This window comes from Nanorana parkeri, unplaced genomic scaffold (genome assembly GCF_000935625.1).
Source record: "Nanorana parkeri isolate BGI_ZX_2015 unplaced genomic scaffold, ASM93562v1 scaffold1645, whole genome shotgun sequence".
Classification (NCBI taxonomy): Eukaryota; Metazoa; Chordata; class Amphibia; order Anura; family Dicroglossidae; genus Nanorana; species Nanorana parkeri.
The window spans coordinates 26,085-51,429 of NW_017307913.1; the positions used below are offsets into that span (position 1 = coordinate 26,085).

General features: G+C 40.4%; 1 protein-coding gene across 1 annotated transcript; it reads right to left on the minus strand.

Annotated features, from left to right (window-relative positions):
- Window positions 1–2,737: 2,737 nt before the first annotated feature.
- Window positions 2,738–23,657, minus strand: LOC108799159 (17-beta-hydroxysteroid dehydrogenase 13-like). The gene is made up of 4 exons (XM_018570974.1): window positions 23,368–23,657; window positions 8,888–9,072; window positions 5,159–5,275; window positions 2,738–2,828 (listed from the first exon to the last, which is right to left on the minus strand). The coding sequence occupies exons 1-4, from the start codon at window positions 23,575–23,577 to the stop codon at window positions 2,738–2,740; spliced, it is 603 nt and encodes a 200-aa protein (XP_018426476.1). The 5' UTR covers window positions 23,578–23,657.
- Between the last annotated feature and the right edge of the window lie 1,688 nt (window positions 23,658–25,345).

Genomic DNA, 25,345 nt, shown 5'->3' on the forward strand with positions numbered 1-25,345 from the left:
ACTGTCTGCAGAGTTAATAGCTACCTACTTCCAAACTTCGTGTGGCCTTCAGATTGGCACAACAACAGTGCGTGGAGAGCTTCATGGAATGGGTTTCCATGGCTGAGCAGCTGCATCCAAGCCTTACATCACCAAGTGCAATGCAAAGCGTTGGATGCACTGGACTCTAGAGAAGTAGAGACGTATTCTCTGGAGTGACGAATCACGCTTCTCTGTCTGGCAATTAGATGGGCGTGTCTTGGTTTGGTGGTTGCCAGGAGAACGGTACTTGCCTGACTGCATTGTACCAAGTGAAATGTTTGGTGGAGGGGGAATTATGGTGTGGGGTTGTTTTTCATGGGTTGGGCTTGGCCCCTTAGTTCCAGTGAAGGGAACTCTTAAGGCATCAGCATACCAAGACATTTTGGACAATTTCATGCTCCCAACTTTGTGGGAACAGTTTGGGGATGGCCCCTTCCTATTCCAACATGACTGCGCACCAGTGCACAAAGCAAGGTCCATAAAAACATGGATGAGCGAGTTTGGGGTGGAGGAACTTGACTGGCCTGCACAGAGTCCTGACCTCAACCCGATAGAACACCTTTGGGATGAATTAGAGCGAAGACTGCGAGACAGACCTTCTCGTCCAACATCAGTACCTGACCTTACAAATGCGCTTATGGAAGAATGGTGAAAGTTCCCATAGACACACTCCTAAACCTTGTGGATGCCTTCCCAGAAGAGTTGAAGCTATTATAGCTGCAAAGTGTGGGCCAACTCAATATTGAACCCTACGGACTAAGATTGGAATGCCATTAAAGTTCATGTGCGTGTAAAGGCAGGCGTCCCAATACTTTTGGCAATATAGTTTGTATGAGTGATATTAACCCTTTCACTGCCAATTTTTTGTACACGTTATAATCCACATTTGGACTGTTTAAATAGACTGTTTACTTTCAAGGGAATGTTCCTTTAGCCTAATAAATGTGGTGACGCTCTGCTGATTTCGATCATCCAGTCATGAGCAAGAAAAAAATACTGCTTTTTTTTTCCCTTGCATATTTTTGTGTTTTCTTTGTAAAGTGAATTATCACCACATTCACTAAACTAAGGGAAAGTAACAGCCTATTTGCCATTAGTAAATCAACCCCTATGTGTCCACCTATGCTGAAAAAGGCTTCCATTGTCTCCTTTTGTTGTCTGGCAGTTGTCCTGATCCTCTGGCTCAAATACATGTTTATTCACTTGCCGGAACACCATCTAGCTAAAGAAGTTAGAATGCCTTATCTTTGTCTTCTAAGTTAGCAGGTCGAAAAATGTTGAACCTGTGAGACCAGTAGGACAGCAATGGCAGCCTTATTTCTCTTAGCCCAAATGTGCTGTTAATGACAACAATTGACTCAAGTACTCCATTGTGTTTAGTTTATGTTAATTCATGGTCATTCAAGTCGTCTTTATTATGTATAATTTATTTAATTTATCTTTAGGACAGTATACAGTATAATATAGTAAAAAACAAAAAAAAACTTTTATTCAGACTTCTAAACAAGGAGGGGTCTAAGTTCCCTATAGCACATTTGCATTGCTAAAGCACTACAGATTTTACTATATGCATAAGAGCGATATTATGTTAGCATCTATGATCAACAGTAACCTGTTTCTGTTGCTGATTAGCAGTAAAAGGTAGAGCTTTGCACTCCAAAGTTTCCATTTTCATCTTAGCTGAGAAAAAGGTAATTTACAAATATTTGCCCCTATTAGTTATTGTTGTCAGATATCATGGACTGCTAATGCATATAACGACACTGCTATAAACTTGACTGTATCAAAACATATGCAAAATAAAGCTAGTGTAAATACCATCAGGTTAAAAGACAGGAAGGGGCTTACCTAGTTTTTTGCTGCCTGAGTCAACTTGGGAGGGGTGGGGGCATAGCGTCACTGGTTGCCAGGAGCTCGGCAGGACGCTGCAAGAGCATCCTAGGTTGCTAAGAGCTGGGCGGAGGGATGTGTGTGACCCTTGTGCAGCAGGGTGTTCATGCCACTTTGCCTGCTGTCCCCCATGAGATGCCATCTGAGACAAGAGCCTCAGGCTACCTCATTATAAGGATGGCCCTGGTGACAGAACTCTATTTTTGGTTTAAATTACACACCCTCCTGTCTTTTCACATATTCCATTTTCATATCACATTTTTTTTGTGAACGTTTTTATCAGACAGAGTAAACCTTCTCTTTAAAGCTGACCCCCACAACATCCAATTAATGCTTTGAGTAGGTTTGCTGCTGGAAGTAAGGAAGGTAAGCCCTCCTACCTGGAAGTACCAGGTACTAATGTCCTGGCGTTAAACGGAGCGGTGAGGAAATGAAGGGAAGGTAAAAATACCCAGGAGGAGTGCCGGCATGGGCAAAGCACAGGTTCACGTTAAGGCAGGCAGCTTCTGTTGTGCTCTCACTTCAAAAACACATAGTGCTCTGGAAATCCTTTGCCATGTGTTAAATGTTTATTGGTGAAATACTGTATATAATGTATACATATTTAAAAAAGATGTAAAATATATCAGTTTTAAAAATGTATAAACGTTAAACAAAACTAATTTAACCCAAAACCATTATAGTTTCCTTAAAAGGATAGTTAGATATGATATGATAAATTTGGCTGAGATTATAAGTAGAATACAAAAAACATGTTATTGTTTGTCCACAGATCACCTAGTTTTTAGTACAGACAGATAATGTGGTGAAATATCTTAGGTTCAAATTATTTGGTCTTGGATGCACTTCTTAAGTCAGTGCTAAACTGTACATCTTGCATCTTGTTTATTCTATCTATCACCCTCTGAGGAAGAAATCTGAAAAAAAGAAAAGAAACAATTATACTGTGTATATAGCTAGGTAATACCGACTAAAATTTAACTCTTAAATATAATTATGGTATTAAAGATCTGTAAGTGCAGATGAGGTAACTGTAATTATCAGAGTCGTAACTAGAACCTTCAGGGCCCCCGGTGCAAGAAACCATGAAGGCCCCCCCCCAAACCTCCCACCCAGGGCCGGCCTTAGGGGTGTGCGAGCAGTGCGGCCGCACAGGGCGCCATGGCAACAAGGGAGGTGTGGTCACTAAAGGGTGTGGCCACTGAGGGGTGTGGTCACTGAGGGGCGCTGTAAAGCTTTCTCGCACAGGGCGCCTAAAGACCTAAGGCCGGGCCTGCTCCCACCGCCATGGCACCGCATGGTTAACAGGAAGGCTGCCGAGGTCCCCAGCAAGCGCGGGACGTCAGGCAGCCATTTGTTTACAATTTTAGTGCAGGTGTTCTGTTGAGAACGCGGACCCAGTATCTGTGCTTACGTACAGATTGGATTAACGAGGAAACCGTCTTTTTTTTTTACAAAGTATAAGTTTGTAATTGTTAATCGTGACCGTTAATAATATGCCGTCCATGGCAGTAAATGGTGGAATATTATTAACAGTCACAATTAACAATTTAAACGAAATACTTTGTAAATAAATCCCGGTTTCCTTGATAATACTGGTCTGTGCGCAAGCGCAGATGCTGAGGTCGGCAAATTCGACTGTGTTGGCGTTCTCGGCAGAACACCAGTATCTGGATTTAGTATCGGGGCATTTTGACAATTATGAGTAATCGTGAAAATGCCCAGTATTGGCAGTGGTGTATCCCTACAGAAAAAATATTGTATTGATGGGACTTGTAGTCCAACATAGTTGGTGCTATTCTGCATTGCTGTATAATCATCGTAGGCTAAGTTGAAAGGGTCCTCATACAGCAGAATGTGCTGCCTGGCGGTGCCTGCAGCACATTCTACGGGACTAGTGTGACAGCCTCTCCAGCCCTGCAGCACAGCCGCCCGTACATGCTGCGGGTGGCAGAGCGGCAGGGAAGGAGCAGCACGATCTCGGGGGGGGCCTCTTCTTTCTCGCTGGGCCCCCCCAGCAGGTGGAACGCCCTGGTAGTTCCGCCAATGGTAATTATATGTATTTGATTGACCTCATTCCCCTATATCTTTGGGTGTAAATATTAGGATCTGGCATGTTTACTCTAAGTGTACTTGTAAACAGCCAGAATTAGTTGCAGTATCTAGTGCAATGCCATGGGTGCCGAAATATTCTACTTCCTGATCTTTACACCCAAAGAATTCTGAATCTGTGGAATGGTCAATGTAATACAAATAATCACATTTACTTAACCCCTAAAAAAAATACTGCTTTGGAATGGCCAATTGCAGGGCACTTGGCAGGTGTTGAAAAAGCATGACAATCTTTACATTTGACATTTGCATTGCGAGCCAAGCACAAGAAAGGTCTGAATATCTCCCAATACAGTTTAGGATTAGCTGAAGTGGTTAGTCATCTTTGTCTGACTTATCACTCCTACTGTACAGTGTTCTCTAACAGAACACTGCATCACAATACACCCAGATTGTGTTTACAGTGGAAGTGTTGTGGTAGTGTTGTCTCTTGAAACATCAGTACACTTCCTGTCAGTCTGAACCAGCACTGTTCTGCCCCCCTGCAGCAATGGACCACTGTAGTAGTGACTTATTTCTTACTGATTACAACTAGGAGTAGTTTACTATTATTCATAATCTACAGGTGAAACTCGAATAATTAGAATATCGTGCCAAAGTAATTGCAGTAATTGCTGCAAAAGGGGCCCAAACCAAGTACTGAGTACATATGCATGCTTGTACTTTTCAGAGGTCCAATATTGTTCTATGTACAATCCTTGTTTTATTGATTGCATGTAATAATCTACTTTTTTGAGGTTGTGGATTTGGGGTTCTTGGGGTTTTCATGAGCTGTAAGCCATAATCATCACAATTATGACAAATCACGGCTTGAACTATCTTGCTTTGCATGTAATGAGTCTATCTCATATATTAGTTTCACCTTTTAAGTTGCATTAGTGAAATAAATTAACTTTGCACGATATTCTAATTATTCGAGTTTCACCTGTATTGCTGCATGGCTTGTTCAGAAAAAAAGGGTAAAAAAAATAATACAAATATTCCAACACTCTTTAATTCCCAGATTCCAACACTTACATTGGATACTATGGATAAGCTTGTGATTTGAGAGTGATATGTGTCACATGAGGGTCCAATCCTCATCTAGGTGAGTTCCATGTTTTTAGGAATTTTAGTGATCACGACCATAACTTACTTTTCCAGCACCAGGTAGGTTTTTACATACGAAGGAACTAAAATCATTTTCTTATTTGTTAGTATTCCATCCACAAAACTCCTAGAGACATCTTCAGGTTTCAGTACGGGCCATAATCTGGAATTCAGAGAGTGAAAAAAATGATTAATTAACATTTCATCAAATGCTACTGAGGTCATTTAATGGTTACTTTAGGTTTTGAGAGGATGCTATATGGTTCCCTACCTGCTTCTTATTTATAGCTTAGAAGCTCAAATGGCAAGTTCCCAGCTTTCCATCCAGGCAGCACAAAAGAGTGTCATTATCACTTTTATAAATTCAACTTAGTTTATATTTAGGAGAATTCATTAGCTGCGGAATTTCTCCTGCTTTTCATGCCCACAACTATTGACAGCCTATCATACTGATGGCCCAATGGGAATGTTTGGGACGTTGGAGGAAGTGGGTAAGTTCTGACACTACCCGGAGGTGTTGAAGCTTTGTCCATTCATAGCAGCCTGCTATTCAGGCATAGAAGGGGTAGAGAAAACTGTTGCAGGTATAATGGTTAGCAACGTTATTTTATCAAGATAAACGCATTATTTGAGTAGATTTCTAATTTCTGTGTTGGGGCAGAGGCTATTGGATGAGTCATCTCTCTAAAAAAATCATGATTACTATAGCTTGAATGAAAAGATGAATTACGGTATGTATGCTACTTATGATGTGAATCATAATATGATATTACTATAGTTTGAATGAAAAGATGAATTACAGTATGTATGCTACTTATGATGTGAATCCCTTCCATGTGCAACATCATCTACAAACACGCCACATTGTAGCCATATATCAAATACAGTATGGAAAACTACTGACAATGGTGACAAAAGCAGCTGCACAACATAAGTCATGAATGGCTTACTAACTGGTCACTGGGGTGTAAGTGTTCTCCCTTCTGTTTGCTAGTGTCCAAATACAACAAATCTTATCTGAACAAACCAATCAAGAGAAACTGATTGGTTGCCATGCACAGCTGCACCAGTTTTTGTCTGCTCCAGTTTTGATAAATTCCCCCCCTTTATCTATTGCTTTACTTTATACCAATAAGAACTGTTAACATTGTACAACTACAGAGGAAGTTCGCATCAACATATTTTAGTCTGTTTATATTTGTACTGCCTCAGCAGACTTTTTTTTGAAGCTTATGAAATCTGAAAAACAACCACAGTTAGTATTATGAAAGCAAACTCGCTAGCCTTTGTAAGCTATGAAAACACAAAACTTGTACCTAAGAGCAGGGTCCTTGTGATGCCTACTATTACCTGTGTTAACCAGAACAGCCGGGGTACGGACGGATTTTTCCTTTACTATATACAGGTTGTTTTTTTTTAATTATTTTTATTGACAATTTTCAGAATACAAAATCCGAATAGGACAATACTAAAATTATAAAACATAACTATATAGATACCAGTATGCAACACTATCATGCGCAACAATTTGATAATTCAATATAAGGTAAAGATAGGAAGACAAAATATAATATCACATAATGCAATAAGTAAATTATTTGGTTGGAGCAAGGACACTCGACAGCCGGCGAGCAACCGGCGGTCTTTCCCCTCCTAAAGCCGTGCTTTATGCTTTGGTCATTATTAGTTCTTGCTCACATCCCTTCAATGCGGGAGCACATGCAATGCCCCATACATCCCTGGATCACATGAGATCGCATTTTGCAATGTTTGGTGCACTGGGGTACCATTATTTCTTAATGGCACCCCTCGCAGCTAGCCATTGCATGTGCGATGCATCCCTCAACATCATATGGTAACCTATTACCATGCTTTGTGGTGCAATGCCATTTAAAAAAAAAGTGCATGCACTTCTTTGAGTGCAATTTAGCTGTGGTAAGCAGCCCATTTAAATGAATTGGCTGGCTCCCGCAACACAGCACATGCGCACCGTTCAACGCACCTGGTGTGAATGGAGGCTTAGTATACCTTCATTCACAGAACAATCTCTCTCTGGTGTTACAAATTAATTAATACATTATTTTCCTTTCACTTACTGGCAAGTGCAGGGTTCCCCTCAATGTTATTTTGCACAATTCTGAAATATTTAGTGTCACGTCAAGTGTCAATGTCATGAGATTTGTTTAGTGAATTAATTTTAACTTTCGCATTTGGCAAGTGTTATTTAATGCAAAAATATATTATGCTCAAGTCAAACTTTAACGCAGACGTAATCTTTTCTATTAATAATTTGTTTCTTAAACTATTGTTATGCGTTATTTATAGAACAAAGGTCACATGAGACTGTTTACACATGCGATAAATATAGTTAAATGGCTCCTCTGTCACTAAAGCTAGCTACAGATATTAGAGTCTGACTATGGAGTTTTTATGTGCAATCTACTTTCAAATCTCTAAAAACCATGTAACGAGAGTGCATACCTAAGCGAGCCATTCAACCTATAGCCAAACAGGTAAGTACTTGCACTACAGAATAGACATGTGCACAACAACAAAAATAATGTTTTCAGACGAAACAAATGAAAATAAAATATGTTTTCATTTGTTTTGTCAAAGGAAACACATTTTTATGTTTCGGATTCGGAGGCAACGAGCTTTCAAATCCGCATTCTGTGCGTGCCGGCGCATTCTGTGCGTGCGCGCCGCCATTTTGGAGTAGATCTTGGTATACACCATGATGGCGGAACCCACATGTTCGAGCGCCGCCATCTTGGTGTATATCAAAATCCACTCCAAAATAGTGCAGAATGTGCCGCACGCCGCTATGGCCACTGGTCATTCAGCGTGTGACGTCACCGTCATGTGATGTCATACGCTCCGCCTCCAAGATGGCGGCGGGCATGCGCAGAACACGCTGGCGTCCAATATGGCTGCCGGCGTGTTTTGATAACAAATGTATCTATGTCTGAATATTGTTTTAGTATATTCAGGCATATATTAAATTCTTTATTTTGGATTTGGACGAACCGCCGAATCAACTGATTTTCATTGATTTGCAAGTCCTTCGGAATCTGAATGCGCATGTCTACTACACAGTTTTTGGTACATCGAAAGAAGATTGTACAATAAGATTGTAACATATGAGGCTAGCTTCAGAAGCGTGCGTTCTCTAACTTGGGAGCATGACCCTGCCCTAGAGCTAAGCCCTACGCAGTCACTGTCTGACTATCCAGAGTGTATTAACTAGAGGTGTGTAAGAGCTCACTTATTAGACAGTAGGGAAACTCCTTAGAACTGGGAAACTTCATCTAGTGGCCACAATGTATTATTACAACAACAAACTACATTTGAACTGAGAAACACCATCTAGTGATCATAGTTAGTTATTACAACACTTTCAAGCTGCGAAAAATCCAGTATATTAACAACATTAATTTTTGGCATTATTCACCCAAAACGAATGTTCGCAGATGTTCGTAGCACAAAGGGCCCTTCACGTTGTTTATATATAGACCCCTTACTAACAGAGTGTTCTTAGATTAGAGACAAAATTCCTACTTAATAAATGTAAAACCAGGTGCCTCAAGTGCTTTCAGTTACTTGGGGGACATAGCATTTTTAATCTTTACAAAGAATGACTGCAAATGAAATAAATAACATATATAAATAACTGCCTAAAGAGGTCTTCTACAATAATTTAAAGTCTTTGTTGTATGAAATTACACGTACATTATGGCACTATATGTACATTATATGACAAAGTCTGAAATCTCACCTTGTATTTGGCTTTTGGACAAATCCGGTGTTTACAAACACTGGACATAAACAAGAGGTTTTAATACCATCTTTTCCAAGGGAAGCAAGTTCTGCAGTCATACACTCATGAAAACCAACGGCTCCAAATTTGCTGGCACTAAAAGCAAATATGACAAAAAAACATATATTTGTAATTGCAGATATCTGAAGAAAATTATACTGTTGATGATGTTAGTACTGGCAAAGCCAAAACAGAATTTTAGAAATGTCTGTGAATTTATTAAAAATAAAAATCTGAAATATCACATGTACTTAAGTATTCAGACCCTTTGCAACAACACTTAAAATTTAGCACAGGTGCCTACACCTTGATTGGAGTCCACCTGTGGTAAATTAAATTGATTGGACATGATCTGGAAAGGCCTCACAGCTGACAATACATACTGTATCAGAGCAAAAGCCATGAGGTCAAAGGAACTGCCTGCAGAGCTCAGACACATGATTATTGCAAGGCACAGATCTTGGGAAGGCTACAAAGAAATGTCTGCTGCACTGAAGGTTCCCAAGAGCACAGTGGCCTACATAATTCTCAAATGGAAGAAGTTTGGCACAACCAGGACTCTTCCAAGAGCTGGTCACTCAGCCAAACTAAGCAATCGGGGGAGAAGGGCCTTAGTAAGAGAGGTGACCAAGAACCCATTGGTCACTCTGACTGAGCTCCAAAGATCCTGTGTGGAGATTTGACAAAGTTGCAGAAGGACAATCATCACTACAGCCCTTAACCGTTCTTGCCTTTATGGCAGAATGACTAGAAGGAAGCCTCTTCTGAGTGCAAAACACATGAAAGCCCGCTTGAAGTTTGCAAAAAAGCACCTGAAGGACTCTCAGACTGTGAGGAACAAGATTCTCTGGTCTGACGAAAACAAGATTGAACTGTTTGGCCTCAATTCTAAACATTATGTCTGGAGGAAACCAGGCACCGCTCATCACCTGCCCAATATCATCCCAACAGTGAAGCATTGTGGTGGCAATATGGTTATAGTACTTGTGGATTGTTCTATTATTATGTGGTATGTTATTTGTGTGTTGTTCTGTTGGAGGAGATAGGTGCGGTATTCGTACAGTGAGCACAACAGCTTGCTCTGAATAAAATGAGGGGGGGGGGGGGGGGGGTTTTAAAAGAGAAAAACTTGATGACACTGTTTTCCCTGGTTTTGCCCTTATGCAACTATGTGAGTTTTCTTTTATATAGGCAGTCCCGTCTGGGGGGATTCTAGATATGTGAGTATTGCCACTTTTCCCCTCATGCACTGCAACAGCCGTGAAGATTAATGTTTCAAAAATGTCACTTTTTGCTATGCTACCTATATAAAGTGGCCTATTCCTGGGTGAAATTAAGACTGTAATTGGCTCAGTCAGGAGTCGGATGGTGCACTGGTGAAGGTAGGTTCGCCAGACCTGACAGTGGTGCTGGGTTCTCTATCTGGACTACACATGGACTGTAGTCCCTGTCCCTGGTGAATTTTGGGCCAGGTGTTCCACGAGGCCTTTGATGGACCAGGCCTGTAGCCATGGACTTTAGGGGCCACTTGCCACTAAGTTGTGACTAAGTGAGTACAGTATGTCTTGTGGCATGGCCCGTAGGCTGAGAGAATGGAGCGAGAGATGGAGATGATGGAAGTGGGTGTTTAAAGTAGATTTACTTCTGACTGCATTTGTTCACACTGTTTTTGCTGTAGCATGTTCTGCGCATTACTTCTTTTTTACTAACATAAGTGTCCTTACCATGAAAGGGCCGGTTAGTTGTGTTTGACCCATAGACCAACAATTTACAATCTTCCCCTGAGCTGAAAGGTGCTTAAAATAAATTTGCCTTAAAGTGTATTTTCACTTTTGCAGCAAAACTTGGATAACCTATTTTATACCGTACTTGTTACATATTCCCATTCACATCGCATGAGCTGAAAAATAAATACATTTAAAAGTGCTCCTTTCACTTTAAATTTCTTTTTACATACAAAAGAGAAGAAGCCAACTAGAAATTTTAGTAACGATAGGAGGGGCTGTGAGGGGTTTGTGTTAACCCTGTGTGTACTGCGCTAGCTTATTTCATTATAATTTGTAAAGTAGATATGAACCCTGGCTTCTGCTTTGTATTTTAATGAGAGAGGCACAGTCCTGTCCTGAGTCTTTCTATAGGGACAGGTCACTGAGTAAAGGGAGAAAAGGTGGACAGGTCAGTAATGGCCAAATCTCTTCCCCTTGTATTAATATTGATAGAGTTGGGCTAATATTGCAACATATTTTCAACAAATTTGCAACTGCCACCATTTTATTATAAATAGAACTTGTTTGGAGTTTGATACATACCCTCTATTGCAGCAGTTTTCAACTTTTTTTCAGTCACGGCACCCTTTAAAGTTATGCAAAATCGCAGGGCACCCAGGTCCCCAGGCTAAATGTACCCTGGATGGCACCCTGGTAGAGAAAGACTGCACTGTTGATCTATAACAGATTTTTTTATGTTAGAGAATTATTTAGCACAATCAGAATGATTGCAGTGCAATTACAAACTCAAGTGTGATAACTTTATTGTAAAAGCGGCCACATAACACACAATCTCACATTTGAGAACATGGGGCTGATTTACGAAGCCCAACAGGCTGCGTGCGCGTTTTAACCCGCAGAAATGCATTTACCAAGCGAACACGTACAACTGTTAGCTGTGGCCACGGGGGGCGCGGTCTTTGCTGGAGAACTATTATTGCCTCTCAAGCAACCAGGAACTACAGTTATCTGGCACCTACTGATTACCATAATTGTTAAACCACAAGTTTATTTATACAGTGAGCACCACTGCTCTCCGATGTACTGGATGCACCAACATAGATTTAGTATGTTAACCTTGATAGGATGGGAAATTATACAGGTAAGTCATTTTAATAATTGCCAAACCACAAGGTAATTTATACATGGAGCACCACTGCTCTCCTACGTATTGGATGCACCAACATAGATTTATTATGTTACCCTTGATATGATGAAAAATGGTACAGGTGTTTTCTGCTTACACTTCTGTAAAATCACAACTCCAACCTCCCTCACAAGATGGAGCTGATGCTGTGCCTACCAATACTGTAGTTATTAATAGATAGATATCTATATATAGATGTATATCTATATATAGATATCTAGATGTATATCTATATATAGATATACAGGTGAAACTCGAATAATTAGAATATCGTGCAAAGTTCATTTATTTCACTAATACAACTTAAAAGGTGAAACTAATATATGAGATAGACTCATTACATGCAAAGCAAGATAATTCAAGCCGTGATTTGTCATAATTGTGATGATTATGGCTTACAGCTCATGAAAACCCCAAGAACCCCAAATCCACAACCTCAAAAAAGTAGATTATTACATGCAATCAATAAAACAAGGATTGTACATAGAACAATATCGGACCTCTGAAAAGTACAAGCATGCATATGTACTCAGTACTTGGTTTGGGCCCCTTTTGCAGCACTTACTGTTATTACTTTTGCATGATATTCTAATTATTCGAGTTTCACCTGTATATCTATACATAGATGGATATATATCTCTATATATATAGATTTCCAAAGGATCCATTCACACCTTGCATTTAGATGCTTTAATCTGCAATAAGTTTAGCTGCATTTAGAAAAAACAGAAGTCTGGTGCACCCAGGGATTGATTTGAACTTCGTAATGCACCAAAATGCATGTAGACGCAGGGCACATTTATTTGCTGAAATCTCATTGGCTACTTCCATGGACTATTTCAGTGGACAAAGGAGAGATGCATTGAAATGAATATGCGTGAATACGCACTTAAACATGCATATGCATCTAGAAGCATAAACAAAGCATCTAGACTGACCAGGGGCAGATCCAGAGTCTAGTCTCAGGAGGGGCACTGCCAGAAAATAAGCCCCCCCCCCATCTGGCTCTTCCACTGCTACTGTGCCCATCTCTCTCCTCTCCCACCAACACCACCTCTGTGTGTGTCCACTGCCCCCCCTCTTCCACTGCGCTCATCTCTCTCCTCTCCCACCACCGCCTCTGGGTGTGTCCAGTGCCCCCCCTCCTCTTCCACTGCCAATGTGCCCATCTCTCTCCTCTCCCACTGCAGCATTGTATAATGTATTGCTGGAATTTGTAGTCCTGTATAGCTGGTGGTATTCTGCATTGCTGTATAATCATTATACAGTTATGCAGAATAGCACCAGCTATACATTTTACATAAAGTCAGCAATACTGACAGCTCTACGGTCTCTTGCACAACACTGGGAGTAGCTTCATAATCCTTTAGCCAATATAGTTGATGATAGGATTATAGCTATTGCAGTTTTAAAAAATTAAATCAAAAGTTATTAAGCGAAGTTAGTTCTGACATGTCAATACACTAGAGCTAATCTAGCATTTTTTAATCTTAACTATATTTATCCCAGGGGGTTTTCCACATAATTCAGATCTAGACAAGGCGTCTACTGGCCCTGTGTGTTGTGATCCTGCTATAAGAAATCAAGAATTATTTTCCCATTGCACTCCTTCCTGTGAAGAGCCTGGAGAAAGAAGGTGCTAGAGCAAAAACTGGCTGGGTAACTGGTATGCAACATAAGCAAAATATGTCACATCATGGATTCTTGTCAAGCCCAGGTTTTTATCAAAGAGGTCATATCACAGTGCAAATATGTTGCACTATTTGCTTTATGATGTGATCTCTTTATTAAAAACGTGGACAAGGATCCATGGTGTGCTGGTGACATATTTTCCTCCCTTGTGCATAAAAGACACGATTCTAATCTTTTAATCAAAATTAAAGTAGATATTAATTTATGATGTTAACTTTTCAATAAGACAACATTGCTTCCAAGAAAAAAAGGTCCTGATGGCATTATTGAATGCTCTAACGAGAATTGTTATATGAACGTTCGTACGGAAATCTAACAGTGTATACCCAGCTTTATTCACTTCATTTTCTTTATTTTTTTAATATATAAATTCTTTAAAAAAAAGGTTTTGCAAGGTTCACAGAAAGGAGAAGCAAATGCGTGTATGACAGATAATTGCCCTCACAGGGCTAACAGCAAGAAAATACAGCAGTTGTATTACTATGCATACAAACATATAGAAAACATTTGAGTTATGGAATCAAATAGGGTGCGATTATACCTCCATGCTTGGCGGGGCCGGTGTCTAGGATTTCGCGTGGTGGGGGGGATTAAGGGAATATTAAAGGTGCTAATGAGAGTATCTGCTGATCCGAAGTTAACAAGGGAGGGGGGTGGTCATCAATCAATGGGTGGTATGACATCCTTTCGGTCGTGTGTATAGTCAATGTCGTACTTAAAACTCTATTGTTCGGGATGTCACCGTGTTATACGGGTGGGTGTGAATAGGGTTGGTGAATAGGGAGTCAGGTAGTGGGGGAGAGAGGTGGGAGATGCAGTCGGGGTGGGATGACAAATGCTAGGTAGCGGGAAGGGGATAGGTGGTAGTAGAGTAGAGGGTTGAGGAAGGTAAGTAAGTTGAAAGGAAGTGAGGGGCAGTTTCCCCATCCTGTGCAGGTTGGCAGTCTCCTATCTGAGGGTGAGGTATTCAGGGGACCGAATGTATTCCATCCAGGGGAACCAGGTACGGGCGATGGGAGTGGAGGTATGTTTGATGGAGCTCGTGAGGTCTTCCATGATGTAAATGTCATGAATGCGGTCTAGGACTTCGCCTATGTGGGGAGGTTCGGGCTTCTTCCAGAGGGCTGGCATACATGCCCGGGCTGCATTCACTACGTGCCTAATCAGAGAGGCCATCAGGAACTTAAAAAATGTTGCTTTATTTCTTGGGGGGATTTTAACATTAGATCTTGGAAATAAATGGAGTTTCCTGAACATAATCCACATTAGCTGTTAGAATTTAGTGTGTTGGAGAAATATTTTCCATCCCGCTCCTTCCATTTTTTTAATTACTACAGTCAAAATTAATCGTCGATTTGACCACATTAACTATTAGAAAATTTGAACAAACTCTTCAATAACAAATTCTAATTGTGTACACCCAGCACTTTTGCAGCCAAATTGGGATAATACCTATTTTATATTTATTAAATGCTCCTATTCACATAGTATAAGCTATTTTTTTTAAATGCTTCTTGCAGATTATATTGCTTTTACTTGGGTTAGGTTTTTTGGCTTCTTAAGGCTTAAAATTTATACTTGCTTCTCCTTGTTAGGAGGGGCTGTGAGGGGCTTGCTCAATCTAATTTGTAAAGCAGATATGAACACTACCTGTCCTAACAAAGGGTTAAAAGATTATAAAATCCAAAAAATGCAATACACTGACCAGCGCCAGGAAGACCATCCTTAAGCCAGAACCCTTCACTGCGCATCCAGTAGAGGCTGCCCCGTTCCTGTCAGGGAGTGCCGAAGGCTATTTAGAAAAACAAAACACAGCCGGGCGCCTTTCCTGGTGCAGGTAAAACCTTTTTTTTCAATAAAAGAGTAAACAAAAATATACCTACAAATAAGGCAGTATATAAAAGCATCAATATGGACTGAGAGTCCTTGATTGAATAGCTGCTGTGGATGTAACAGATGGAGAGGTAGAGGAGACACTCAGGAGACTCTGTTCTCCTAACAGAGTTCCACTTCTAATGCTTAGCGCACTTTCAGGGACACATCCCCTTCCTCAGAGCTTAGAAAGTCTAGCTCTCTATTTGTTATTTTATACTCTACAGCCAGTCAAAAAGATCACTAGGATTGACATTTCACCAATTGTAGCTCAGCATAATGTTACTAGGGAGTCAACTAGGTAGCCAATGACAGAAAAAGAAAAAGTGGGCATTAACTCTGTCAGGGAAGCCGCCCCTATTGTCTGTCAGTCCATTTTGATGCTTTTATATACTGCCTTATCTGTGAGTATATATTTTTGTTTACTCTTTTTTTGAATAAAAAGGTTTTACCTGCACCAGGAAAGGCGCCTGGTTGTGTTTTATTTTTCTTAAAGGATTATAACCCTGGCTCCTGCAAACACAATCCTCAAATTTCAGCCCTAAGTCTTTCTATAGGATAGATCACTGTGAAGGTGCTGGAAAAAAAAACTGTAATCAGCCATGTTGCTTGCTGCATCAAAACATCTATAAAGGTAAGAAATATATATTTTTTTGTTTTTTTTGTTATTCTTTGTGAATGGTACCGCACAACAAACATATGTTTTCTTATAATTGCCTGCAAAAGTGGAATACACTTGAAGATAAGAAATGTCCTAGCTTGAGTAGTTGGCTTGCAATGTGTGCACTTATCTTATAATTGCGTATGTTCACTGAACTTTAGGCAAGCTCTTTGTTTTTGATTAGAGGACATATGACTGTATAAAACTTTCAGGGCCTCCTTACATGCGTACAATTTGACATACTTGTTTTGCGCGTCAGCATGCATTGTGTTGCCACTTTATGTGCACATACCACAATCACACCTGCCTCATTCTTTAATGCAAATGTTGTTGTGCGCTTCTTTTGCCTGTATAAGCATTTATGGTACCATTTAAAGTGAATGGCAACATATAACAAACACACAAAATGTGAGGGGATACTTATTAGTTAGAGCTTATAAAATAGCCTTTTTTGCTAAATGTATAGTAAGAGGACCAGTAACCAGGGGTGTCCTGGAGCGGATACCAGGTGACACCCCGCTGTGACGTCATTGTGCATGCGCGTGATGTCATCGTGCATGCACGGACATCTTATTGATACTTGCCGGCGGCTATCTTGGTGATGGACGCCGGCAGAGAGGGGAGGGGACTTCACCCGGCAGGATAAGGTATGCCCACGGGTCCCCTCCTCTCTCCTGAAACTGTCGGGCTCTTGGTCCATGACCAAGTGCCTGACTTTTTAGAGGGGTGACACCGAAATAACTGTCAGTCATTTTGGTGTCACCCCTCTAATGGTGTCACCCGAGTGCGGGCCGCACACCCCGCATCCCCCTTGTGACGCAACTGCCAGTAACCAATGTTGATCCTTGTCAAATTGCATAGTAAACATAAGGACATTCCTAAAAATACCATGGTTGCACAAATATTAAGGCTGAGGGAAAGATCTTGATCTGCTAATACTTTAGCAATTTTGGTCCAAAGGAAACCATAACAAATATCGCCTGGGCAACTATGCCACTGCTAATTTTGTCTCTTGGGGGAAAAAAATGATCACCCCATATGGTGGTCCAATCTATATTTTACTATGCTATCCTTAAATATGAACTAAAATCAGTTGTTTAATAAAATACAAACCTTTTTTTTTTTTTTTTTTAAGCACACGTCACAGTTTCTAACTCTTCCCTTCTTTACTAAGTTTTGCAGCTGTCCCTGTCCCTGTCCCCACGAGATTTCCCATCACTTCCTGTTCTTTTGGTGAAAGGAAGTCAGTATAAATCATATTGTGAGCACAGGCAGCAGTAATAACCTGGCATGGATTCTAAACCTTCCCCTTTTTTGGTGTAGAAATGTAAAAAAAAAAATGTCTTGAGTGTCATGTTTGTGCTATTTTTGCTGCATTATGCTCCACTTCCCAATCAGTATATCCCCTTTGTTTGCCCTTGTTCTTCTACAACCCATGATTAATGCTAATGGTGACATTGGGGATATTCTACCTAAGCATGTAGTGATTATTGTGGTCATACAGGTAAGTACTTATTGCAATTGCAGCCTATGCCTAATATCAACATAAACCAAATGTACAAAATACTATGAGGGGAATTTATCAAAAGTGGAGCAGACAAAATCTGGAGCAGTTGTGCATGGCAACCAATCAGCTTCTCTCTTCAGTTTGTTGAGTTAAGGTTTGAAAATGAATGATAGAAGCTGATTGGTTGCCATGCACAGCTGCTCCAGTTTTCGTCTGCTCCAGTTTTGATAAATTCCAAAAAAAATACAGTTTTCCCCACATTATATTATGAAACATTTATTATTAGCCAATATTTTAGTAAAATATAAAAGATGGGGTCACGTCAGGTAAATATTTTTTTAATATATGACTTTCTTTCCATAATGTCACCTATGGATCCCCAAAGAAGTTGATGAAGCAGGGATCTGCTTCACCAGCATCTTCTGCGGTTACAGCAGCCGGAGAAATGACACAGTGAAACCGGAAGTGATTCTATCTTTACTACCGGACACTGGACCCTGTTGCTCTAGTACAGTATATTCACAATATAGTGCATGAAATAGTAAGTAATGTGCCCATCTCATTCTACCCAAGACTTTTAGACCCAAGATTTATGGTGATTTATGGCGACCAACATCCAAGAGCGAGATGTCCGCCTGTATGTATACAACGGGCAGACAGCAAGCGGTTAAACAAACTTGCAGGCTCCAAAAGTCTGCATATATAGTCCAAAGGGCTGCGGAAATTAACGATTAATTTCTCGATTAATCGTTAATCTTTTTGATCGATTCAAATTTTTTTGATCGCTAATGAAAATACCCAACTCTCCGCCGGCTTCCGGGAGTCTCATCGGAGATCCAGTGACGTCACAGACATCGACGTCACCGGACTCCTCCCCCCTTCCCCAAGTGGCTCTGTAGGCTAACGAAGGGAAGGGGGAGGAGTCCGGTGACGTCAATGTCCGTGACGTCACTGGACTCCTCCCCTTCCCTTCATTACCCGATGATAATACAATGAACTAGGATCACACTAATCCAGCACATTATTATTCTGAGTTGCCCCACTGAATCTTCGGCCATATTGAGTGGGGCACGTGAGATTAATAACGTGCTGGATTAGTGTGATCCCAGTTCATTTTATTACTTCATTGCTGTGCTGTATGTGTATAGGCCAAATTTGTTGGATCTGTATGTGCGTTATAATTAATCAATTAAAACAAATTTTGATTAATCGAACACGAAAATGCTAATCAGTAACAGCCCTAATATTCAGGCAACTCTAGGACCCTGCACTTTATACCTCTTGCAGGTTTATTATCAGCATTTGGTAAGGAAATAAAATAAATCTGTTACTCAAACAAATATTGATTTTGTACTGCATTAACTTAGTCCTTAAATGTTCTGATTGCTAAACAAGATTTCTTTACTCATGCTTCACTAATCTTATTTAGCCATGGAAAAAAAAAAAGTGATTAAGAGTGTTGAATAGCTTTCGTGTGAATATTTTTCTGCTTCTGTTATAATCAGTCTATATCGCATGCTTATCAAAAACCAAATTGTGATTGATTACCTATTTGGGCCGTGCACGTTGGCACCAGAGATGGGTCGGCTAAAACAACCTAGTATAACAGAATTCCAGCTGAATAAATAAAGCTGAATTCTAGATACATAGCTAAATAAACAGGGGGGATTTATCAAAACTAGAGCAGACAGAATCTGGAGCAGTTGCCCACAGGAACCAATCAACTTCTCTCTTCTGTTTGTTCAGTTAAGCTTTGAAAATGAGAGAGAGAAGGTTGTCGGACAGCATAGTTTAGTCCTGGAGTGTATTTAAGTGTACTTTTTGTACCAGGACCCATTCTAGCCTGCTTAATAGTTCTCGAATTAGGTCATTCCTGTACTATCCCCTATTATAAGCAAGTTTCTGGTGTTAGACTGACAGTACTGTGTAAAGCAATTTAGGCCTGACTGTCTTATTCTTGCTTTTCTGTTGTTGGTGCTGTTGTTTAGGTCACTAGAGGAAGCTAAAACAAACAAGTGAAGCAAATGGCAACCACACTCATCAATTTATAACTAACTTTCAAAGTAAGGTGCCCAAAGAAAGGCTTTACACAGTACAAACACAAACATTTCCCAGCACACTTACCAGCCAGCCTGCAAATAAAGCTTACACTGCCTCACAACGTGCGTTAAAGACAGAGGAGTTAGTTGCCACACTGCTTCATCAAGTCTCCTCTGTGCAATGTGGTCCTAACTCTAATCTATGAGAGCCTCCATCTTGGAGCATAAATAGCAAAGAACATATTGGGTGCAAGTATACCTGGAGGCAGATCTGGAGGTCCCTCTTAAAGACACAATTTAGAAATTGTGAGCTGGCAGGATTGTGAATGGTTTATACAGTATGTGTCACCTAGGTTCTCACCTACACATGGTGAAGGGCTCCGGGATTGATGACTGAAAACTTAATTTCTCAGGATTTAAAAAGTTCTAATCTGGGTCCTGGAGCCAGAAGGCTTTGTAGAACTTTGGATGAGATAAAGGGGGTGATTTACTAACCTAAACACACACACACACCAGGTGTGTGTGATTTTCACACAGCAAAACGTATTTATCAACCAAAAAGTCTCTAAAAGCATATTTCCACTAATGCCATATATGGAAAAATCATGCACATGATGCATATATAATGCTGCTTCACAGTTTAGACAAAAATGGTTAGCTCATGCATTTACATTCCTGCATTCATCAACGCAAGCAACATAACATAGAGATAATTTACACCACATTACCTTGCAATTCATTGCAGGGCTTTGCACAACACACCTGCTGGGTGTGTACACACTACAAAGGTGTTTCGATTCCTCCCATAGATCATGCTGGGAGGGAACACACTACAGAGGTGTATACACGTTCGTGGTGTGTTTAAAAGGTTAGTAAATCAACCCCAAAGCCTCCATTAGCAGATCCCCCTCTTACCTGGTATCCAGACCTTGTTATTAGTCTCAGCTGTGCACAGACCTTTAAATATGTGAGCTGACTAATGCTCAAGGCTCTCTTTGCTGGGGGATCCTGCAGCTATTTGAAAAGGCTAAGTGCTTACAGAACACTAAAAATGTACTGCTGGTTTTGTTTTGGCTAACCTATTAGGGGGCACCCTCTTAGTCAGGAACCGGGTCTGAGTTTAGTTAGTAGCTTGGACAAGCAGATGTTTTATTTGTTTTATACTGTGCAGAACCTTATTGCACTGAATCTGCGTTTGTTTGCTGCCTTGCTGAATAAAAGTGCGCAACGAACCTGCTTGGACTGCTCCTCGGTGTCCCTGACTGGTACATGGTTTACCTCTGCCACTACCAGTTGAGCCTGTCCACTTTACAGTATGTACACTTATTAGGAGGAATTAAGGTGAAGGCGTAAAGCTCTTCTAAACTGACTTGCTCCTAATTAGCTAAGGAGATGGAAGTTAATTACAATTGATCTACTCTGTTTTCTATGCTGTGTCTGTGCCAGATTCAGCATAGAGAGCTGGAGCTGCTTGCTCTGGCTCCCTCTGCCTGCCAACACCTCCCCTTCCCAGGATCATCTGAGAGTGAGAGGGTAGTGGAAGTCTGTTAACCTTGCATTTGCCAGAGCTTCCGTTCCTATATGCAGGCTCTGCCCATGTAATGTGTCCACTGCATGGGTAGAGAGAGGCATGTGAACGGTCTGCAGGATTACCAGCAGACCGAACACATCCTATATGCCAGGCCCAATCTGTCGGGAATCAGTTACAATGTTCTATACTTAAAGGAGAACTATGAGGTGAGTGCTTTTCACTCACCACATAGTTCTAGCCGACCGGTGACAATGAGACTGTCACAGGTCGGCTCAGTAGATCGGGAAGTGAGGGAACACATACCGGCGTTCGCTCACCTCCCGATCCTGTCACGGCTCTCTGCCGTGACAGGGGAGGGACTGGATTCCCCCCTCCCCGCTCCGATCTGCCAGCGCTGACTGGTGGATCGGACCGGGGAGGGGGCGGTACAGCTGGCCGCTGCCCCTCGATAGGCAGAGCCAGCTGTCAGTCACGCAGCTGGGCGGATCCCGGCACAATTGTCGGGATCCGCTTCAGCTGCGGCGTCTCAGTATACCGTGAGCTACAGCTCGCGGTATACTGAGCCTAGGGTGACGGGAGGACGCTAGTTTGTGTCCTCCCATTACCCTAAGGAGAACTATGGGGAAAAGACTTAACCCCATAGTTCTCCTTTAAAACTGCTATGATCCCTTTGTTAATTAGGCACAGAACCTGTGCCTGTAGCTATTTCTCGTTAAAATAGTAACTGGCATGGGTGGTAGAGTTAGACTTGGACTGGGTCTGCTTGGTTTATGAATGTGAATATGTTACACAGTTACATAGTATTTGAGGTTGAATAAAGACACAGGTCCATCAAGTTCAACCTTTGTGTGTCTGTGTGTGATTGTGCATGAGTGTGTGTGTGTACACGAGTCCCTGTGTGATCCAGTTTTTAAGAGTACCTGTACCCCTGTATGTTATGTCTCTTAGGAAGGTATCTAATTGATTTTTGAATGATTCAATACTCTCTGCTGATACTCCTGCTTGTAGCAGCGAGTTCCAGAATTTAACAGTTCAACTGAAAATAAGCCCCTACGCCCTTAGTGGTCAATATAATATATTGTTTTTTATATCTGACAGGAATTCAAACTTTGAATACATACAGATTTGTCAACCTGCAGCATACAACCAGAGAGCACCTTTCTCCTGCCAAAGATTACTGTGGCATATGTTTGGTGCCAGAATAAAGTTTGCTTTTTTAACTTGTTTAATAATTTTCGGGACTACAAATAAACCGCAGATCTTGTGCCATTTATCAGGAGTCACTGCCTCCACATTTTGTTAACCTTTGAAATCTTATAAACATAAAACAGCTAATAATAATGGAAAAATAAATAAACATGTTTAAAGGCATGGTAAAATGTAGTCTTTTTTAGGTAAATGTTATGCACAAAGAATTGAACCAACCTATCCTTTTTATCTGCTACAAATATGGTCAAAGTACTTTTTTTTATAGATTGACTTAAAGGCAAAGTCAATGTTTCATGTTACACCTTTAATATGGGTTGCATAGCAAGAATATATGACTTATACTGGCACTGTCCTTCCTTCTGGAGGGTGGCTACTTTTTTTTTCCATGGTCCCTGTGTGTGTTGTAAAGTAGTCACCGCTCCAAGCTTGCTCTCGTGACAGACTACAATCTCACTACAAATTAGTAAAGTAAACCTGAGATTGTAGTCCATCACAGGAGTGAGCTTGCAGTGGTGGCTACTTTACAACACATACAGGGAACATGGTGAACAAAAGTAGCAACCCTGCAGAAGGAAGGACAGTGTCAGCACAAATTTAGAGGATCTACAGCTGTGTGATGTACAAATAGGATACATTTGTGTTCATAGTTAAGATACTTGAATGCATTTTTAAGATTTAACTCCTGAGTTTAGTGTCAACTTAATCTTTTCCTGAGGTTGTTACTTATTGCTTTTGAACAGACTGAGCAGTCTTTTCACCTTGTAAAAATACTTACACCTCAATTCTTCACTTCACCTTTAGAAAGTATGTTACAACCTGCTTTATAGACGTACATAGGAAACCTCTGATCCACAATCTAATTTTCATAGACATATGTTTGACCATTTATTCATATATCTAAAATGCTGAGAAGATACAATTGTACTATTATGCATACAGCCTGTACTTATATTTGTAAACACATTTATATGTTATCTCATGTTCTAAAATGAATTGAAACAATATTTGTTTTACCTTGTTGATATCCCATAACACCACAATGCTTTGTAATCTGGCAAACTCGAGGGCTACGAGCCGCCCAATGCCATGTCCAGATCCAGTAATCAGTACGATGTCTTCACTAACAGATTTCTTTCTCTGTGGGATAAATAATTTCACAAATGCTTCCAGGTACGCGTAAATGGTAATGCAAAAAAGAGCTATAAACTCTAGAATGAGAGCCATGCTTGCACTTTGAGCCTCGGTATACAATGACCATATCAGATTATTTTCTGCTGGACTTATAAAGCTGCCCTGATCCTATTAAATAAACTTGTGTTGGTGCCAAAGATGTAACAAATGCCAAGAACAACATGTAAAATCTGTCAACAGGCACTGAATAATGAACATCTGTGAAGTTTGCTATAGGCAGTTTTCGCTCTACTGGTTTTCATATCAAGTCAATTGTATGAGATTAACTGGATATATTCACACAACCTTTTCTTCTTACATTACTAAAGCTACACTCCAGTTCAACTTGAAAATTAAAGTGACACGAAACTCAGGAGTTAAATCTTAAAAATACCTTAACTGTTAACAAAAATGTAGCTTTTTGTGCATCACTCAGCTGTAGATCCTCCAATCATCTCTGAATTTATAAAGCCTGAAAAATAATAATAATAACAATAAATTGTGTGGATACTGTCCTTTCTGCTGGAGGGTGGCTACTTTTGTTCCCCATGGTCCCTGTGTGTGTTGTAAAGTCTCCACCGCTCCAAGCTCACTCCTGTGATAAACTACAATCTAAATACAAATTAGTAAACTAAACACGAGATTGTTGTCCATCACAGGAGTGATCAGGGAGCAGTGGCTACTTTACAACACACAAAGTGACCATGGGGAACAAAAGTAGCCACCCTCCAGAAGTAAGGACAGTGTCAGCACTAATTCAGAGATGATTTGAGAATCTACAGCCGAGTGATACACAAATAAGTAAAATTTTTGTTAATAGTGTTCTTGAATGCATTTTTAAGATTTAACCCCTGAGTTTAGTGCCACTTTATGCCTTGAAATGCATATGGCTGCACAACCTTTCCATTCTATACTTTTCACCAAGGCATTGATGTAGTGCCCACACAAGTCACTTTTCCTGGTCAACTGGAGATCTGAGAATCCTTGCTTGGTATGGAGGAGAGTTATTCCCAAACAAACCCACTGCAGGCTCCTTACTGGTTCTGTCATAGAAGAAGCCCAATGTAGAAAGCACACATGAAGATTTTTTCAAATTCATAAGACTCAAACCTGCTTTAAAAATTTGAATATGATTCATGATAAAGGCATCAGAATGAAAGATATCAAGCACAGGCTTCACACACTACACTATCGGTGGCTCTGAGGGTTACATTGGATTACAAAGAACTCAGATTATGGTAATTAAAGGAATTTTCTGATTTAAACCTAGCTGTAGTGTTTGCTGAATAGTAGCTCACAGATTGGCTTTACTTGTTACCTGCAAATGCTCTTTAATTCTTAAAGACGGTAACAGTTTATATAACTGCATATGATCAGTTTCAATTCTTCAGTTAGTTTTTTTGTTCTAAATAATAATGTGTTATCTTAAAATGGACAACTGGATTTATAGAGGTTTCGTATGTATGTGAATTTGGGTGTATTCAAGAAGCTATATATGCAGGAATATGGTGTCAACTCACATTTTTGTTTTAAATATAACAATGTCCCTGAATAACTATTCCAAGTAAGTTAGAGCAGTATCCATGAACTTTATGCAGTATTTCTGGAAGTTTTTCTATGAAAGGTAGTACACCCCAGCCTAGAGAACTTTAATTGGGCTATAGTTCCTCACTGAAAGCATTAGTCCCTTACATTCTTTCAAGTAGATTATTGGTTCCCTTCATATGTCTCCAGAAAACACCCTACTGTGCATGAGTGCCATTTCTGTAACACGTGGTGCTTGAACAAATGATGGAGACAGGTGGCTGTTATCTCTAGCTTT

What these genes read in the sequence shown, in the direction of transcription:
- LOC108799159 (XM_018570974.1), bottom strand. Translation starts at nt 23,577, where the DNA reads ATGGCTCTCATTCTAGAGTTTATAGCTCTTTTTTGCATTACCATTTAC. An exon ending in GTCCAAAAGCCAAATACAAG is followed by an intron (nt 5,276 to 8,887) that starts GTGAGATTTCAG and finishes TCTGAATTCCAG; the next exon opens with ATTATGGCCCGTACTGAAAC. An exon ending in ACCTACCTGGTGCTGGAAAA is followed by an intron (nt 2,829 to 5,158) that starts GTAAGTTATGGT and finishes TCTTTTTTTCAG; the next exon opens with ATTTCTTCCTCAGAGGGTGA.